Genomic DNA, 20674 nt, shown 5'->3' with positions numbered 1-20674 from the left:
GTTAGAAGACTATGAATTAATGAAGTTTTACTTCCTTTTGCAATTCCCTAGGTTTCATCAAAGATAGTACTTTCGCTTGCCTGTTTGTTTCATTTGAAGAAAAATCAGCAAAAACTATTAGAAACAATATTTGATTGTTTGTAGTGCAATACGAAGCTACATCTTGAAATTATAACCAACAAAACTCCAAAAATCTGTTTAAGGACATATTTTTAAATTTAGGACCAAGTACATGCCGTTAACAATCATAATTTCTTAACACTGTACATTCACTGCCAGCAAACTTTCAACATATTGGTTGATAATGAAGCTGGCGGGTACCCAGTGGGAACAGAAGTGAGAGGTACAAAGTAGAGCCCATGTGAATTTATTGCTACTGGTTTCAGGCTCCTTGCCTCTGTAGGCTTATGCACTGAAATGACCTGATTATCAGACATACCCTCACAATTATTCATAATACCCATAGCTATAGGCTCCACAATCTTGCGTGTACATTCATGCATCTCCGCGTCACACGGGCTGTCATGCTCGCACATGTGCCATTAATTGACAAGAATGCTGCTCAAGTTGGCTGATCAAGAGATAGGCAGTGCAAAGGAACAGGATTTGAGACAGCCCAGGGTTTCCTCTTCAAGTAGGTCTAAAGCATTTTTTTTTCTCATTAACTTCCTTCCTGTTCTAACTGCCAGCACTCAGAAGTCAGAGTTGAGAGACAGAGGCACCCCGGACAGAGACGTGAAGCACTGAATGTAAGTTCAAATACCTCGGGCTGGGGAGGCTTCAGGTGGGCGCAGAGCAAAGTCGGAAACCTCTCGACGGGGCTACAGCCCTGGACAGTTTATTATTTTTTTAGAGGGGCGGTTCTGCTTTAAAACAAACTTTATGATAAGAAATTGCTAAGGAGGCTGCAGAGAAGGGGAAGTTAGAGCAGGGAAGGGTAGCAGTGACTCAGGGGAGGAGGCTCAAAGAAGGAGGGTACAGGGTGCGCTGCAGCCCGGGAGGTGCAATCCTGAATATTCTGGAGAAGGGCTCTGAGAACACCACCGGGAGTGCCTGGAGGGGTTTCCTGCAAAGTAGGAGCAGGCACCTGGCCAGGCTCGGAAGAAGAAGACTGTAGATATAAACTGATACGGTCTGTGCTGGTGGATGGTGCGTTGTGCTGGGGTGGAGATATGTGGTTTCCTGTTTTTAAGCAGGCAATGTAAAAAGACTGGTTGAAAGAGAAAAAAAAAAAAAGTTCAAAGCTGTCAAATATTAAACTGTCTTCTGCCAAAGAATTTTCTGGTGATATAAGAGAAACGCATAATGAAATCCTCCTTTAGAGTGCAGGGAATTTAGCCCTCCAAGAGGAAGTATGGTATAGCACATGGTTATGTACTCATGAGTCATACAGTGATAGAATTTCTACCACTGACAAAGACTGTGTATTAAATTCCTGCAGTTGGATAGGCAGAAAGATTGTTGCTGTTGTCGTCGTCAAAAATAATAATAGTGCTGAGCGTGGTGGCTCACGCCTGTAATCCCAGCACTTTGGGAGGCCGAGGCGGGTGGATCACCTGAGGTCAGGAGTTCAAGACCAGCTTGACCAGCATGGTGAAACCCGGTCTCTACTAAAAATGCAAAATTAGCTGGGTGTGGTGGTGCATCCCTGTAATCCCAGTTACTTGGGAGGCTGAGGCAGGAGAATCGCTTGAACCCAGGAGGCGGAGGTTACAGTGAGCCAAGATCACACCATTGCACTCCAGCCTGGGCAACAAGAGCAAAACTCTGGCTCAAAAAATAAAAATATTAGTAATCATAATAGCCCTTTACATATGAGATAACTAAAAGCAAACATGGAAAACACCAAATCACATATTAAGAGACAGGTTTTAGAAAAATTCAAGGAGGCCCAGCTAGGACAGCTGATCAGTGGCCCTTCAAAATATCAAGGTCTGAATTTCAGCCACCATTAGGAGAAGTTCTTTAGGTATGACCTGAAATACTTTATTCCCTTTTAGAGGACTTCTCAGCCAGCATGTTTCATAAACATAATCTATAATTAAACTCTAGACCTATGGTAACTTGAGGTGTGGGTCTGATCAGCCCTGGGCAGTTCTTGATTAAGTGGGGAAAGGCAGACTGCTGTCACCCAGAGGACTCATGGTCACCCCTTCACATAGAGACCTAGAGCCACTGGAGTCAAGGTTGGCCTGGCGATCCTCACTGCAGGGACAGTCAGGCAAGGGAGATCAAGAGAACCCTGTCAGTCTGTTGGTCCGGGGAGACGGGGGCAGAAGTTCAGTCCCTAGCAGGCATTGTGAATCTTACCATTGGCTCTGTGTTTTTTTTAATTTGTAAGAATATATTCCCTCCCAAAGCAGATATAGCACAAGCTTAGTAACAAAAGCATCTTACTCTTTTGTGAGATGTGTGAAATTCCAAAAGAAGAACAGTTCTTTCTCCATCCATGCTTCACAGATGCAAAACCTGAGGACTAGCCATGCTGTCACTGAACAGAAACAGGCAAGCATTTTTCAGGCCTCAACTGGAATTTGGTCCTTCCTTGCTTTGGAGAGAGAGCATGAGTTTGTAGCTAGGGAAGTGGGCTCTGAGCAACATCAAGGTTCTGTTTTCAGTAGACGCTCAGCACCACAAAGTCATTCTGAGGGAAAGATGTGGGTCTGAGCTCATTTGGGAGAGCACAGTACATGACGAACATCAGCTAGCAGGAAAAGAGAAGCCCTGGGGAGTCGAAATTATGCAGCTAGAAAAAGAGAACCAACATTTGTTGAGTGCCTTCTATGTGTCAGGCCTGGTGATAGAAACTTTCAAATTTTGTTCCTGAGAAGAATGCAGAAGTGTTCAATAATTTGACTAAAATTACATATTGATACAAAAAGGATCAGTAGCCACAATGCCTCTGAATTGCAATTCACAGGGTGTGGTGGTGCGTGCCTGTAGTCTTAGCTACTCGGGAGGCTCAGGTGATTCTCCCACCTCAACCTCCCAAGTAGCTGGGACTACAGGTGTGCATCACCACGCTGGCTAATTTTACCATTTTTAGTAGAGACGGGGTGTCTCCATGTCGCCAAGGCTGGTCTCGAATTCCTGGGCTCAAGCAATCTGCCTGCCTTGGCCTCCTAAAGTCCTGGGATTAAAGGCAGGAGCCACAATGCATGGTCTATTACTATTTTTCTTGAGACAGGTCTCGCTCTGTCACCCGAGCTGAAGTGCAGGGGCATGAACACAGTTCACTGCAGCCTCAACCTCCTGAGGCTCAGGTGATCCTCCCACATTCTTAGGAAGAATCGCATGGAAGAAGTTTTCTCCAATTCCACATTTTGAGAGTCCTTATTCCCAGTTTGTGTTATTGTTGCCTGGGATCCTGTATTCAAGTCTACACTGGCATACCCAGAGATGAGTCTCATGTTGCCCCTGAAACATCAGCAACATTTAGCCGTGCAATAAGCGCATCCTGAATCACTCTGTGTCGTGTTACTCTCTGGTGTCCTCAGCCAGAGAGTGCATTTTACCGCTGGTAAAAATTCACTTGGGCTTTCTTAAAGAGCCTGATAATCTTAGCACAAATGGCTCACGCCTGTAATCCCAGCACTTTGGGAGGCCGAGGGGGCGGATCACGAGGTCAGGAGATCGAGACCAACCTGGCTAACGTTGAAACCCCGTCTCTACTAAAAAAACACAAAAAACTAGCCGGGCAAGGTGGCGGGCGCCTGTAGTCCCAGCTACTCGGGAGGCTGAGGCAGGAGAATGGCGTAGACCCGGGAGGCGGAGCTTGCAGTGAGCTGAGATCTGACCACTGCACTCCAGCCTGGGCAACAGAGCAAGACTCCGTCTCAAAAAAAAAAAAAAAAAAAAAAATTATCTCTCACTTCTGTCTAACTTTTCATGCTAATTTAAAACTTTTGTGAATATATTGAGATACCAAAGGCAATGGCTTCCTTAATGCACAGTTTTCTTTGAGGATTATTTAAAATAATATTTGTATGGCATGACTTCACACATTGGGCACTCAGCAAAGCTCACTGGATCTCTTGAGTTCTCTCTCTTTGTGCATGCAAATGTGGGTTAGAAAAACATGCTATGAATGCACAGGCAAGAAATAATAAGTTGTTTCTCTCACAAAGAGAAATGGTAAGAAATTACATTTCTACTAATTTGAGCCGTTCTCTGGACTGATCACAATATTTATTATCTCTTAAAAATAATCTTGTCTTTGGTTTTTCTCATCCAGTTTTGAAGTTTTCATAGTCCTTCATGGGACTGAGGTGGTAGAAAGCAGCACCGCAAAGTGGGGAGTATGGATTCCTCCATGTCACCAGGGACAGGGGCGGTGGGGAGAGGGTGGAATCCCTAACCAAGAAGGCTTCTGGTGTCCTGAGAGACAAACTTGCAATCCCATAATACGCCAAGTCACCAGGCAAGCAGCATAGCACATTCAAATCCTTGACTACCTCTGAAATGTCACCGGTGTTTTAGAGATGGCTTCAGACCTGCGCTAGACCCACAGCCCAATTTGGGGGAAGTCAGACATATCCTAGTCAGCAGGGAAAGTGGAGATAACAGGAGTTACAGAGATGCTGATGCTCACATAGGAACTTCTCTGATAGAAATCCCCTACTTCTGGTACTTCCACATTTCTCTCTCTCTCCCCTCTTTCTCTTTCTCCCTTCTCCCTCCTCTCTCTCTCCTCTTTCTCCTCTTTCTCTCTCTCTCTCTTCCCCCACTTCCTTCTTTCTCTCTCATCTCTATCTCTTCTACCTAATACGTGAATACCCATGGCCTGTGTGTCTAGATGCATAATCCAGCACAATTTTGCAGATCCAGCTTTGGGCCGTGAATTAAGTCTCCGTGGTATTTTGCTCCAGAGCCACAGGGAATTCTCTTAATTAGCTGTGCCTGTGTTCACTGACATTTCTCATCATTCACAGAGTGACCTCTGGCTTCAATGGAGAAAGGGAGCAATAAATAAAATCTAAAATTAAATTGTTTACATGGAAGTTTTTAAAAGAAATATAATATAGTCTCATTTTAGGGGGATTCAGTTTTTAAACAATCCTTGCAATTCCCCAGAACTGCTTGTCTCTTTAATACTCCTCAAAGACAAAAATCTATTTTTAAGGAGGAAGGAGTGGGGACAGAGTCAGCTCCCATCCAGGGGAAAGCATTTGGTGTGGAAGCAGTTAGCTAGCTTCACTGAAGCCTTGTGACAAAACAGACCACATCAGGGCAGGGAAATAAGAAGAGGAAGGGAACAAATATTCATGGAACATCTATTCTTGATCAATATAGTCCTATAATTTTTCACATGTCTTCTCCAATCTTTCATCCCCATAAAGAAGAATATCCCCATATTACTGGTGGTAAAATTGAGGCTCAGTGAAATTAGCAACTTGCTTGAGTCTTGTAATAATGCAGAGCCTGGTTTTGAATCCCTGGTGCATCTAACTCAATCTATGTTCTATGAGACATGCAAGTCGCCTTTCTCTGAATTACCCAGCTAATTTGTTTAATGTAAACTTAGGAGTTCTACCTTTTCTTGTCCTCAGTCCATTTAGAACTGCATTAATGAAACAGATAATGCTCTATCCTGACATGGGTGTAAATTTTTAAGTGTAATTCACTTGCAATGTCTTGGAAATTTCACTGATTTTGCAAGCAAAAACATTGATTTGTGCTATGTCATATGCACACTGTGAGTAACCATCCTAATTTAATTTGACATTTTAATTGAGGCTGAGGAGATTAAGTCCCCATCTCAGCACATCTAATGCTTGCCAGTGCTTTGCTGAATAGCCAACATGGGCATGTGAGGGCTCCACTGTGAAAGTTAATCTGTGTGGGCATCTGTGAAGCAGAAAATAGAGAAAACTGGAGTAGTAAGCCTGTGGGAAAAAATAATATGGGCTTTGGGGCCTAACAAATGGGGCCCACATTAACCTGGTTAAACATGTAGTTGTTAATTCTCCATTTCATTTTTCCTGTGCAAAGGACCAAAGTCAAAAACAAACAAAACCCAACTCTGTCCTTTGTAGAATGGGAGATGAGCAGCTGAGAAAGGTGAGGAAAGTCCATCCAGAAGATTCTATGCTGATGGGCTGACTCCTCCCCAACCTCTTTTACTTCCTCTTTTCTTTTCTCATTTCACACGCTTCTTTAAATTAGGGAGCATTCGAGTCATTAAATTAAGAAGGGGCCTCAGAGATCTTCTCATGCCACGGCTTCATTTTGCAGAGGATGAAACCGGGCCCAGTGAGGTTAAGCAATTTGCACGAGTTGTGCTGAAACATCGTTATCTGACACTTCCCTGCTTTGTTAAAGCTGTCTCTGCAGAGCTTGCAAAGAAGCACTGACCTCTGCTTGTGCACCTCCAGGTAGATTCCCAAGATGACTAACAAACTCTAATTTTATTATAACTTCTTAAAGACAACTGAAGCAGTAAAGCATAGTGCCTAAAAGTCAGACAACCTGGGCTCAGACATTAATTCTGCCTACCACATGGTATGTCTTCTTTAGGCAGGTTACGTAACTTGAACTTTAGTTTCCTAGTCTGGAAAAGAGAATGATGATGCCAACAAAGTTATTGTGAGAACTACATAGACAATCCTCTAGAAAGCACTTAGCACTACATGTGATAACTATTAGAATTTGTATCAATAATATCAATATTATCAATAGGAAAATCAGTTGTCCTTTAGATGATGGGATTGGAAAACAGTCTGTAGAATTTTCATAAAATTCCTATTCTCATTTCAACACTCATCTATAAGATAGGAGGATAAAAAGAGAAAATTGTTGTTTGTGGTTAAATATGCGCACAGATAATTTGAGAAATCATTGTCAAACTATATACGCCATTTATGGCTGGGGCTTTGGGAGAAACTGAGGTTACCCAGAGATAATGTTAAAAATGCAGTACAATGCTTAATAATATTTACTGTACTTGAGTTTTTACTGAAGAGTAGATTTTAGGTGCTCTTGCCACACACACACAAAAGTAGGTGAGATGATGGATACATTAATTTGCTTGACTATAGTAACCTTTTCACTATCTATGTATCCCAGACATATTTTACACCTTAAATATATATAATAAATACCTTTTAAGAAATTGATTCCTAGGAGGTATTTATGTATTTCAGATGTTAATCTCTTGTTAATATATGCATTGCAAATGTCTCATTTTTAGAATCCAGACCATTACTCTTTTCACTATCTATAGGGTGATATTAGGAAAATAAATTTTAAATGCTTGTGTAATTGAAACATTTAATATTTTCTTCTTTGTCTCAGTTTTTGCACTTGTAAAATGTAATTGACTGTGCCTACCTCACAACATTGCGATGACTGAGTGAAATAACGCATGCAAAGCACTTATCCCATGATAACTGAGTTTTTGGCTCGTAAGTGTTCAGTAACAATTTGCTGTCACTATTGTGTTACCCTTTATTGCTGTTACCCTTTATTATGCAAAGACTTGTTCAGTGAAAGAAAAATAATTTTATGTCTGGGAGAAAAATAACTAAATAAAATAAAATAAAATAAAATATGCAGCATCTTTTGGGGATTCACATACATTTTATTTTTTAATTTTTAAATTTCCTTTTAAAGATGAATTCTATTGCATATGTTTAAGGTTTACAGCATAATGTTTAAGGATACACATCGATAGTAAAAATGTTACTATAGTGAAGCAAATCAAAATATCCATCATCTCACATAGTTACCCTTTGTTTGTTTCTGTGCCAACAGCAGCTAATGTCTACTCATTTAACATGGGGATTCACATACATTTTAAATAACAAAACACAGAGAGATATTCTGTCATATTCACAGGTGAAATAAGGTAACTGAATGGTAACTTAGCTGACACATGACTGCAGGTCAGGAGAAATATGCAGAGGCGTTAGAAAAGTAATCATCTAAAGATGATGTGCTCTAATCCCTCATCTCCCAAGATGAGGAAAGTCAGATCCACAGTGGTTGCAACATTTGGTTAACAGGGAAAAGCTAGTTAGTAGCAAACCCAGAACCCAAACCCAGGCATGCATAACAAGGCCTAGTTCAGTGAAGAGATCATTATCCAAAATCAAACAGAATGACCACGGAATTCTCCTAAGGGACTATTTCCTGCACCCATGTGCACCTGGGCTTCTCTGCCAGGCTTTGTGGTCACGCGCCCTCAGACACAGGTGTCACCTGATATCTTCTGCTTCAACATATTCAACATTTTGAGTAGGTGGACTCTCAGCTGGAGACAAGTAGTGTCAATGATCTTAGTGGAGCTCCAGGAAAAGCAAGCTTCTGGCCAGACACTTGTAATCCCAGCACTTTGGGAGGCCAAGGAGGGTGGGTCTCTTGAGCTCAGCTGTTCAAGACCAGCCTGAGCAACATGGGGAAACCCATCTCTACCAAAACCACAAAAAAGTTAGCCAGGCAGGTGGCACGTGTTGGTAGTCCTAGGTACTTGGAAGGCTGAGGCAAGAGAATTGGTTGAGTCCAGGAGGCAGAGGTCGTAGTGAGCCAAGATAGAGCCACTGCCCTCCAGCCTGGGTGACAGAGTAAAACTACGTAAGGAGGGAGGGAAGGAGGGAGGGAGGGAAGGAAGGAAGGAAGGAAGGAAAAGAGAAAGGAAGGAAGGAAGGAAGGAAGGAAGGAAGGAAGGAAGGAAGGAAGGAAGGAAGGAAGGAGGGAGGGAGGGAGGGAGGGAGGGAGGGAGGGAGGGAGGGAGGGAAGAAAGAAAGAAAGAAAGAAAGAAAGAAAGAAAGAAAGAAAGAAAGAAAGAAAGGAAGGAAGGAAGGAAGGAAGGAAGGAAGGAAGGAAGGAAGGAAGGGAGGAAAGGAGAGACAGAAAGAGGGAGGGAGGAAAAGAAAGAGAGAAAGAGCAAGCAAAAGCAAAAAAGCAAACTTTCTCTGTACCACTCCACTCTCTGCTTCATGCTTCCACAGTTTTGAGGCTATGTTCCTAATCTGGAGATCTTGAACCCCAATAAGTCTGTAAAGGACTTCAGGGGTCCACAAATCCCTAGATCATATGCACAATATCATGGGTTTATCTGGTTTTTTTTCCTTGAGATAATTACCATAATGTTTATCAGATTTTTTAAAAAGAGACCTGTAATCTCCAAAAAAAATAAAATAAAATAAGAAATCAACCAAACCAGGAGGACCCTTTAGTATGGTTAGATTGCCGAACTTCCAGCCTCTTCTCTACTCTGAAGAGTAATTTAAACTGGCTAAAATACAGTGTCTTGTAAACAGTGGGTGCTCACCAAATAATCATAACCCTAATTTTGCTTTGAAAGACTTTCTCTGAGAACTGCTCTTCCTGTCCTTTATTTGCTGTATTATTACTTTTTCTAATCAGCTTTCTAGAATGAGCTAGTTTGGGATCGCCTGGTCTCACATCCCTTTTTCTTATGCTATATTTAAACCAAATGATTTTAATGTGGCCCTGAATTTCCCCCTTTTGACTGCAACAAAATTTTATGCAGAAATCCCACAGTATCCTCCACTCTTTAATGTCTAGATAAATTTATGTCTCGTTTTTTATGAAACAATTGTTATATCTGTTTGCAATGAATCAAAAAAATATAGAACATAAGCCTCGATTTACTAATGAGAAGATCAAGACCTAGATGTTAGATAAATGGATGTGCCGATGGTCACACAGTTAGAAGGTGGCAAATCTTGTCCTATACCTAATCCTTCTCTCTCCCTCTCTCACTCTCTTTCTCTTTCTCTTTCTCTCTCTTTCTCTTTTCAACATTGAGATTTGAGGCTGCATAGTTACAATTTCCTGGAGGTTACTGAAATCGTCTTGAGCCAGTGACTGTATGTAATATTACTATCTGATGGTCAGGTTTCATTCAATCAGGAGACTTGTTAGAACCAAGTGATATAGTTCAGAAAGGCCTGACCATGGGGGCTGGGATGTCTTCCTCTATAAATAGTTGTTCTGATGCTTGGTCAGCAGGTTTGTTATGTGGCCCCCATCCTCCGGGGGTCACCAGAGTTCTGGATAGGCCCCTGTCTCATCTGATTAGTCTTATCTGGCTTGCTCTTCATCTGCCCCTTAATGATTCGCATTAAACTACCCACAATCTACAACATCCACACACTGCATCCTTCATTTTTTCCAACCAGTTCATTCACTTTCCCTGAGTGTTGTTTGGAACACGAATTGCATTAGTCACTATGTTTATTCTGCTCTGCTCTAGAGTCTCATCTTTGAGTGGTGCTGGTTCTTCAGCTGAAGCAAGAGTTGCCATAGGAACAGGACTACATGTTTTCTTCCTGTACAGGAAGTGAACCTGGGCATTGCAATGCTGTTTTCAGAGTTGGTCAAGGCTAGCTCATAATGTTTGGCTGCTTATTTAGATGGAAGAGACTTGATGAGCCAAGGGATATTATTTCTTTCTTTCTCTCTCTCTCTTTTTTTTTTGGTTCCACTAAAATTGCTCTCATTTGGCTTTACTTCCAGATTATTTTTCTTCCTCTTGCCAATAATAGTGACATTGAAACTCAAAACCAGAACTGATTTTGGCCAGAGATATCTTCACTCCTGGGATACTTTATTAAAGTTTGCAGAGCCACTCAGGATGTGATGTGACAGATATCTTCTTATAGTTGTGTCACTTAGGAGCAATGAAGTCTTTAACCACAGGCAGGGAAAAGAGTTATCCTCAAAATAGAATCAAGAAAATCAGAAAACGATCTCCTTGCCCAAATAACTCCCTGGCAGCCATCTCATATGGCTATCAGCCACAGGGCCTGAAATTCTTCCCAGAGGGACTCTTCCTCTTGGTGAGTATACTGCCTCTCATCCAGCTATGTGAACCTGGGCAATTCTCTTAACTCTGGATCTCAATATCCTCAATGATTACATGAACCCCAATGGTTCATTTCAGCTCTGAAAAGCTGTGACTGTACATCCTCTAAGAGGAATAATTTTTTAATCTACTATTCAGTCATTAACCCTTAACAAGTGAATAACTTGCCTAGATTTCTCCTCAATGTTTTAACACAAAACAAGTAAATATAGATAATGAGAGATGAAGGAAGACTCCAGGGTATGCCCAGGTGGGGCCTTATAAGGTCAATGGAAACCTGGGAAGGGGAGAAAGAGAGAGACTGAAAGGGAAGTGGATCTAGAAAAGAGAAATGGATGGACAAATGCTAAGGGCAAATTTGTACTTAAAATTTTTTCTGGAGGAATTTAGTGCCTTTTGCTATTTTTTGTGGCATTTAAAAAGAACAGAATATCTTTAGATATAAAAGCTTATATATCAATCAAGGAAGTTTTATGAAGTGCCAGAACTATGCAAGTGTTTGGGGGGGAATTCAAGAAAAACAGCGAACCTAGTACCCACCCTCGAGGGGTGATTAGCAGTGTTGGGTGTGAACCATGCAGGCACCTGGGGCAGGTATCATAAAGGTCAATGGTTCCTCATGAGTCACCTTTGAGGCATTGCTGGAGTTCAGAGATAGATTCCATTAATGGGGAGAAGCCAACCATTTCTTTGGCAAGTACTCCACCTCTCTCCTCTCTCTCCTGCCTCTCTCCACCATTATCACTCAGACTGTGCATGCTGCAGGTTTTGATGCTAGCCAGTCTGGCTGGATTTGGAGGACTGTGGTAACTCCTACAGCTTTTTGACTGGGCTTTTGCTTCATTTGTTCAGGAGTCTTTGTGCCATGTTGCTTCACTCATAGTACATTATTCACATATGAGTGATTTCTTTCTTGTCAGTTTTGTTCAATGAATAGAAGATACTACAATGAGCACAGAGAAATTCAGGCAGGTCAGAGAAATGACTAGAATACATTCGATTATTATTTCATAGAATTGAATGAGATTGAATTAGGAAAAAAATCAGGAAAGTGACTGATGATCACAGAAGTCCATGAGGGTAAGGAGGCTGCTAACAGCAGCCCCAGAAACATCTTCTATATCCATGACTTCTGACTAATGGACGGTCATTCTCTCTCCCAGAAATAGATCAAAATGACTGAAAAAGCCCCAGAGCCACATGTGGAAGAGGATGACGATGATGAGCTGGACAACAAGCTCAATTATAAGCCTCCACCGCAGAAGTCCCTGAAAGAGCTGCAGGAAATGGACAAAGATGATGAGAGTCTAACTAAGTACAAGAAAACGCTGCTGGGAGATGGTCCTGTGGTAACAGGTATGTGTGTACAGAGAGCAGGGTGGGTGGAAGGTCCCTGAGAAGAAAGAAGACATTTCGGCTGCTCAGGAGCAGCAGCAAAGGGAAGAGGACCAACTGCTTCCAGGAATAAGTGAGCAAGGCACAATTTGTATATGCTGATTAAAGTTATGAACTGTGTAATTAAGTCTTCTTAAGAGATAAGATGCAAGTCAGCTGTGAGAGAGGCACACATAACACACAGCAGGGATTTAGAAAGAATTCCAGACTACCACTTAGAATTGTATTTCCCTCTCTCCATTTTCTCTCTTTCTTCTTTTTTCTCTTTCTCAGTACCTACCTAACCATTCATCTCTTCCACATACACCATAGCAGAATAAGACATGGCCCGGAGATATAAATGGGCAGTGCCCAGTTAGCAGAGTACCTGACCCATAGCCACTCAGGAAATGTTGGATGTCAATAATTAGTGCAATACAAATGCACACACCCACGACACACGTGTCTCTTCTTGGTACTTACATTCCCTTTTGATCCTGCAGATCCGAAAGCCCCCAATGTCGTTGTCACCCGGCTCACCCTGGTTTGTGCGAGTGCCCCAGGACCAATCACCATGGACCTTACTGGTATGTAGACACATCTGTACTGTTCAGAGGGGGCCCAAGATATCACAAAGAAAACTTGGTCTCTGTCTCCTGTTCCAACAAAAAGAAAAAAACTGGTGAATCAGAGAGGTATATATGCTAGGACCAGTTAACAAATCATTGCTCTTAGAGTGCCCAGTATTTACCATATTTCATGAAAAGCCCAATCTTTATCTCTATTTAATTGAAGAGAGTGCAGGCATATGCATTTGATATAGTTACAGATTTTTGTCTCCACATGATAGTAAACTGAGAATTGTTATTTATGCAATAAACACTGCTGATGGAAATATTAAGAAACAAATTGTGTGCTTCTGAAATTGTAAGGTTTATACAGTTTGAACATCAAAGTATTGATCTTTTATCAGCTACAAAACTTACTGGAAGGTGAGAAGCAATCCTGAATTATGCTAGAAATTCCACTGATATAGATTGAATTGTTTTAGCTTGAAACTCTGATTCTTGTTAAATAAACAACGTCCCTTACTAAAGGCGTACAAATGAAGATGTTGTTATTTTCTTTCACCTTTTTGTAACTAAGGGTCAAGTCTTTCCCTGAGACTTAGGGCTTGAGGAGAAGGAGAGAGACTGGGAAGGGGGTTATTGTGGAGGAAATGGGCATCACAGGGGAAAGAGAGGAGAATCACGAAGCCAGGAGATTGGGGGCATCAAAGGCAAGTTTTTAGTGGGGAAAAAAATAGTTACCAAATGAAAAAATTGGACTGTTGTGGGACAGACAAAGCATAGGTCTAGAACAGTAGGCTCAGCTAGCAGCAGAGTAGTTCCCCTCTCACAGGACGTAGCCAGTCTTTACCTTATATGGGCTTTTTTTGTCAGAGGGAGGAAATCAGAGGCTGAGAAGGCACACTTCCTGTTCAACTGAAATCATTAGAGCAGGCACACACACGAATTCAGCTACCCCCACACGCTCGCATCTCTCCAGGAGAGAAACTCACACTCTCTCACCAGAACTCAGGGTCTTCCTAATATTACCAGGTGCAGCTGCCAGTTTGCAAGATAAGGTCTGAATTAGCGCTAAAGAAATCTGTTCTGTTCAGCAGGGCCTGGTAGTATTGCAAGGAAAACTTCGTCTCTGTCCCCTTTCCCAGCAGAGGAAAACCAAATTTGGTTTTCTGTCACAAACAAGCTGCTATGCATGAAGGAAAGCATAGAAAGCGATTACTTCCTTAATCAGGGTACAGGAATTAGGGACAGATCCTGGTTGTATGGAATCTGAAGCTTTTATAACTTCAGTGATATTCCTTAAGAAAAATAGTATGATATTGCAAATGAAAATACAAGAGTAAACACAAAGGTGAATATTTATTTAAAGTGATAAAGTGAATAAAAACTAGTAGAATTTTAAAAACTAGAAAATGCCACAAACATCACCAGATCTATAAAAACAAATAGTTGACACTCTTAAATAATATTTTTATCATATTTTTTATTTGAGGGGTAGGGGTATATTCTTTAATAACCTCTTCATTTGACCAGTAATATAATTCTCAATGAGAGAACAAATTGACCAAAAAAAGATTTATCTTCACAACTCATTACTGGTAATGTCTTGTATATTTTTAGCATTGTCATCAAACTTGGGGGCAGGGAAACTCTCATGTTTTTCCTAACAGAGCTGTAAGATTTCAGGCATTACGTGTGTGTGTGCTTGTGTGTGTGCACGCACGTGTGTGTGTGCGCTTGTGTGCACATGCACGCACAGGACTAAACTCAAATACTCTGTGAATTGAGGGCCCTAGAACCATGTTGTGCTGGTTGGCCCAACAAATTTCTCTGGGGCTTAAAAGTCATTTATTAACTTGCGTATCTGCTTTTGAGGATAAACTCTCTCTAAATCTTCCTCTACAGGAGATCTGGAAGCCCTCAAAAAAGAAACCATTGTGCTAAAGGAAGGTTCCGAATATAGAGTCAAAATTCACTTCAAAGTAAGTATCCTGCCTTGTGTGCTTTTGTAAAGTTAAATCTTTTCTTTAATCAGTGACTAAATTTCTTGCATGATCATGTTGAGGTACCTTTTATTTGTTTCTCCCCCAATACCCCCAAGCCAAGTCTGGAATGTTCTCTTCCTAGCCCTGAGGGCTACCTGTTGATACCCACCCTTGCTTCATGCCTTTTCCTAGCCACGACTTCTTAAACTCTTCATTATCGCTTAAGCCAATGGGATCCCTCTGTCTGTGAACTCCAAATACATCCACGAGGCACATGCTACTTTGCGTTGTACCACCTGTGTCATTTCTTCTTCATACAACATAAGCACCTCAATCTAGGGTAAAATTGTACATCCCCCCTTTCCAATATTTCACACAAAACTTTGTAAATAGCAGATAGTTCAGGAATATATATTGAAAAGTGGACAAATAAGTGAATCAACCAATAGGAAAAGAAAATGGAACAGAGAGGGCCTCAGCTCTAATTGCTCAAGGATTATAAAAATCCAAGGTGTGTGATCTCTGCTAAAGAACTGGAAATTACAATTATAGTTGTGGAACAGGTAACCAGGAAAGAGGAAACCAAATAAGAAATAAACTGACATCTAGTAAATAGCCATATGTCCCAAAGAGTAGCCAAAATCACAAGAAAAATAACCTTGACTTTGAAAACAAATAAGTTAGAAATGCAGTGTTTGCACTTAATGGTTTATGTTTGCTTTGGTGGCCTCTCATTCCCACTTAGCCTCAGTCTCCAGGGCCTGGGCTCCACCAAGGAAGACTCCATCTGCTTTCTCTATTTGCACACTGGGAGCTTCTTTCCCCAAGGTACAGGATATGATTCAGAGTCCATGGATGACCCCTCCCTACCCCATACAAATATGCCTGAAAATAATTTCATCCTGGAAATATTTGTGGATACCTACTCTATAATGGACACTGAGCTAGGGTTCACTACTTGTTTCCTGTCATATTATGTATTATTGAAGCACCTGAGGGTTTGGTAAGGCATTATATCAAAATATGCCTAGAATGGATTGCACATCAGTTTCATTTTTAATCATTGATACTGTTGCATTAGTTTGTCTATTTGGTAAATCGGTTTTTCTGAAATGAAATGTGACAGGTAAATTTTGATGTGAATAAAATGAGAAGGAAAACTCTGGAACAGGGCATTCTCTTCTGGATGGGAAGGCAGAGGAGGAATGTGGTATGTGGGTCTGTGTGGTCAGGTTTACACATTAGGATGATGCAGGAGTAGGCCACAGAAAGGGGCTTTTGAGTACTCTCTAATTCAGAGGTTTGATGGCTCTCTGAGTAACCTGCATAAAGTTGAACCATCCTGTGTCTTCTCCCAGCATGATGCTACAATTAGACGAAATGCCAGATCAAAGGTGAAAATCCTTGAAAAACAACTTAAATCTTCATTGAAGTCTCCTGAAAAATGTCCAAGAAAGTTTGCATTTATAATGCTAGTAACACCTGCCAAAGTCCTCTTTCACGATCTCTGTTAGTTGCACTCAATGTTCTTTTTCTCCTCCCAAACTTCTTAGCACTTTCTAAAAACCTGGCCTAGGGTTGTTCTTTTAGGTTCTCCCCAACTTTTTTTCTACCTCCCAAGGAAATGTGGTATCTCTGACTTCTACAGCTCTCACTTTGATTCACAGCACCAAGGCTGCTTCTCCCTGGAGTGGGAGACACAATAGGGATGGGGACGTGGCCAGAAGAAGAGGATTCTATGAAAATTCACAGTTCTATTTCATCCACCCCAAATGTATTTATATTAAGTGGACCCACTGTAGAGTGCTGGTGAGATGGTAGGCTCTTTGTCTTGAAGTCCTTATTGCTACACCAATATAATTATTCTTCTTAGGTCTTTCTCCCACTAGGTGAAAGAGATAAGCTGGGGACATCTAGAAAGATGCATTTATTTTCCCTATTCCTATGAGCTACATTTGAGACTCAGAGTAATTAGAAAGTCTGGGCTTTATTTTATCACAGTCTCTTTGATGACGTTAATTTTTTTTTTTCTGACAGCTCTTCATAGATTTATATTACAGATTTACCCTGTGACAGTCAAGAATCTAAGCTGGCAGTGTTCACTGCTCTGCCACCTCCCTGCCAACAAAACAAAAGATAGCACTAGTTGATTGATTTAACTATTGTGTCCAACACAAAAGGCAAGCTATAATTATTGTTGAAGAAAAATTATTTGAAGATGCTTTAATTCTTCACATTGGTGAACAGATAACCAAGCCCTTCGGCTAATGATGCAATGTCCACTTTAATTTGTTTGTATAGACATAACCACTGTGTAAAATTAACAGACAACCCAGGTTAGTCCCAGGTGAAATGAATCATGGAAAAACAAAGTTCTTCAGCTGTCTACATTTTCATTCTGGGTTACTGAATTTTCTTTGAAATGCTTGGGAAAATAGCAAGATCTCAGACAACGTCTGAAAATGACAGACATCCAAAATATTTGCCAGATACAAGTGAATTTCACCCACCATTTCAGTTATATTGCAGGAACAGCCATCTTCTAGACATGAGTTTTCCATTACAGCTTTCCTCCTTGTTATTTGTTTTTTATATGGTAGGTGGATCATCTCTGAGGTTGTAGTTTTTAGATATTTACATAATGTGTTCTACTGGTATCTTCATGACTTTTACTAAGACAAGGATGGTCTCCTGGTCACTAGTATTGGAGAGGGAAAGCTCAAGGCCATTCTTGGGACCATTGAGAAAGGAGAAATACAATGAAGAATGCTGAGACAGTATGAACCACTCCTCTCTCCCGAAATGGTAAAAGTCAAAATGTTCGAAAATTAAACCAGTTTGGCAATGTTACGTTTTATGATTTTTAATCTAATCTTTGCTCTCTAATCTCTGCTTCACAGCCATGCTAAATAATTATAGAAACACCTATTCTGAACTAAATCTTTAGTTTTTTCATTTTCAGAGAAAATTTAGCTAGGCAAGATCAGCATGAAAGAGGAGAAAAAATGAAAGACCCTCTTAATCTGAACAGCTTGGTTCCTTCCCACCTGCAGGTGAACAGGGATATTGTGTCAGGCCTGAAATATGTTCAGCACACCTACCGCACTGGAGTGAAAGGTAAGGGAACCCACATTTCCACACTGTCCCAAACTGCTTCTCAATGATACTTTAACTTCTGGTTATTAGCAATTTTTAGCTATAGACTCAGATGAGAATATGATAAAAGCTGTGGATGCCGGCCCTAGGAAAAGGCACAAATACACCTCTGATCTAGACATTGACAAGTCCAGGGCTCAGGGGACCTCATTTAGACTGCATCAGCTGCTAACCTTCAGCAATCAGCTTTTTGGATTCCACATTATCACTCATAAAGAAGAAGAGTCACCAAGATAGGTTTGAAGGAAATAAAGTATGTAAAAATACTCTACAAAGTAAGAAGAAGAAGAAAAAAGAAAACAGTTCACAGGTACAAAGACCAAGTGTCAGAGAAACCCAAGAAAGAAAAAACTTGCCCGGTGGTATGTGTATTTGCAGTGGGAGTAGGTGGGGTGGCATTGGAGGGAAGGGGCAGGCGATGCTCAGTTTCCTAACAAAGAAATAAAAAAAAAAAAAATACTTTCTAGGATTGAAAAAGCTTGTCTAATTAAAATAACATGACAATATTACTTAATCTGCAATTCTTCTTGACATGCCTTGGGAACCTGCCTTCAATTTTCTTTCATTAATATGGGCAGAGAGAAATGAGAGGCGGGAAGGTGATGGAGGCACTTTACAGTTCCTTTCTACCTGAGGGTCTGTCCTCTCCAGAGGCGAGAAACAGCAAAGCATGTCTCAGTTTCCACCAAATTAATAAGCAAGATAGGGGAGAAATTATCTGATAAATTTGTATGACATGGAGGACCAGTCAATTTCTCAAATCCCAGAGAAGACCATTGACCTGAAAGATATTGATTCACCTTTCCAATACCTAGTCTCATGAAAAAAAAAAAGTTTAATTTCCTATTTTCCTTTGGGCACAAAGCCCATATGACCTCATTTCAACAAAAGGACAGTGACATGTCTGCAGCTGTGTTTTCAAACTTATTAACAATACTTAGCCAACTATATGCCACCTATCTGCCTATGTATGCTTTTCAATGCCCAACTATTCTTAATATATATTCCAGTTCACCTGCAAATAAACTTGATTGGCTATTTTCACCATTTGTCCTAGTTCTTCACTTTTTTTTTTTTTACCAACTTACTGCTGTTCTTGTTCCATCCAATTATTCTATCCATGAATTCTGATCACCATCCGTTACTTTATCTCCCCCAACTGATATGTTCATAGAATGATAGTTTGTAGATAGAAGATCCTCAAAGTCCATCATACACACAAAGAAATGGAGGCTCAAAAATGACTTAGGTCATTGCAGGACTGAGATCAGAACTGCGGTCTCAATTTGTCTGAGTTGTTTAAATGGTGTAGTCTGCTATATCTCCATTTAAAAAAAAAAACAACAGGCTTAATCCCCATTGATTTAGGGCACTGGTTCCCCAACTTTACTTCAGAATCAACTGTGCAGTTTTTTAAAAACACTGAGCCTTGGGACCCACAGAAGGTTACTGAACCATAGCCTTTGGAAGTAGGACAAAGGAAACTATTATTAAAAGGCACTCCAACTTAAACAATGTTTAAAGAATCATTTTTTTAAAAAGATGCCTTAGGGCCAGGTGCGGTGGCTCACACCTGTAATCCCAGAACTTTGGGAAGCCAAGGTGGGCAGATCACCTGAGGTTGGGAGTTCGAGACCAGCCTGACCAACATGGAGAAACTCCATCCCTACTGGAAATACAAAATTAGCCAAGCATGGCGGTGCATGCCTGTAATGCCAGCTACTCGGGAGGTTGAGGCAGGAGAATCACTTGAACCCGGGAGGTGGAGGTTGCAGTGAGCCGAGATTGTGCCTCTGCACTCCAGCCTAAACAACAGGAGCAAAACTCCGTCTTAAAAAAATAATAATAAAAAAATTAAAAAAGAGATGCCTCAAGTAAATCTCATGTTTATTTAGGCTTGGAAACTATTGCTCTTGGCTTTAATCACTGTAGGCTGTACTCCAGATTCTCCAGTTTGCAGTGTGTGTTTTTCCTCTGTCAGGCTCTTGCCCTAATGAACTCTTCTTTCTTCCTAGTGGATAAAGCAACATTTATGGTTGGCAGCTATGGGCCTCGGCCCGAAGAGTATGAGTTCCTCACTCCAGTTGAGGAGGCTCCCAAGGGCATGCTGGCCCGAGGCACGTACCACAACAAGTCCTTCTTCACCGACGATGACAAGCACGACCACCTCAGCTGGGAGTGGAACCTGTCGATTAAGAAGGAGTGGACAGAATGAATGCATCCACCCATCCCTTTCCCCACCCTTGCCATCTGGAAGAATTCTCTCAGGCGTGTTCAGCACCCTGTCCCTCCTCCCTGTCCGCAGCTGGGTCCCACTTCAACACTGCCCACATTTCCTTATTGATGCATCTTTTCCCTCCCTGTCTCTCAATGTGGTCCCTAGCACAAGAGGCATAAAACCGGGCTTTCACCCTGCCTCCTCCCTCCGATCCTCCGTCAGGGCCAGATCTTCCACGTCTCCATCTCAATACACAATCATTTAATATTGCCCTCTCTTACCCCTATTCGAGCAACTAGAGGCCAGGAAATGGGCAAACTATCACTAACAGGTCTTTGACTCAAGTTCCAGTAGTTCATTCTAATGCCTAGATTCTTTTGCGGTTGTTGCTGGCCCAATGAGTCCCTAGTCACATCCCCTGCCAGATGGAGTTCTTCTTTTGTGAGAGACACTGTAAACAACACAAGAGAATAAGAATAAAATGATAACTGCATGTGTTCTGACTGAGACCTTCATTTCCCTGCTTTCTTCCTTTGAACAA

General features: G+C 41.3%; 1 protein-coding gene across 1 annotated transcript; it reads left to right on the top strand.

The window, feature by feature from the left end:
- The first annotated feature begins 638 nt into the window (after positions 1–638).
- Positions 639–20626, top strand: ARHGDIB (Rho GDP dissociation inhibitor beta). Its single transcript, XM_007967759.3, has 6 exons — positions 639–749; positions 11995–12187; positions 12709–12792; positions 14680–14756; positions 17813–17876; positions 19931–20626. The coding sequence occupies exons 2-6, from the start codon at positions 12007–12009 to the stop codon at positions 20128–20130; spliced, it is 606 nt and encodes a 201-aa protein (XP_007965950.1). The 5' UTR covers positions 639–749; positions 11995–12006; the 3' UTR covers positions 20131–20626.
- Positions 20627–20674: the final 48 nt, after the last annotated feature.

This window comes from Chlorocebus sabaeus, chromosome 11, assembly GCF_047675955.1.
Source record: "Chlorocebus sabaeus isolate Y175 chromosome 11, mChlSab1.0.hap1, whole genome shotgun sequence".
Taxonomy (NCBI): domain Eukaryota; kingdom Metazoa; phylum Chordata; class Mammalia; order Primates; family Cercopithecidae; genus Chlorocebus; species Chlorocebus sabaeus.
This window is presented reverse-complemented; position numbering and strand designations above follow the sequence as displayed.

What these genes read in the sequence shown, in the direction of transcription:
- ARHGDIB (XM_007967759.3), top strand. Translation starts at nt 12,007, where the DNA reads ATGACTGAAAAAGCCCCAGAGCCACATGTGGAAGAGGATGACGATGAT. An exon ending in AGATGGTCCTGTGGTAACAG is followed by an intron (nt 12,188 to 12,708) that starts GTATGTGTGTAC and finishes TTGATCCTGCAG; the next exon opens with ATCCGAAAGCCCCCAATGTC. An exon ending in GAGTCAAAATTCACTTCAAA is followed by an intron (nt 14,757 to 17,812) that starts GTAAGTATCCTG and finishes TCCCACCTGCAG; the next exon opens with GTGAACAGGGATATTGTGTC.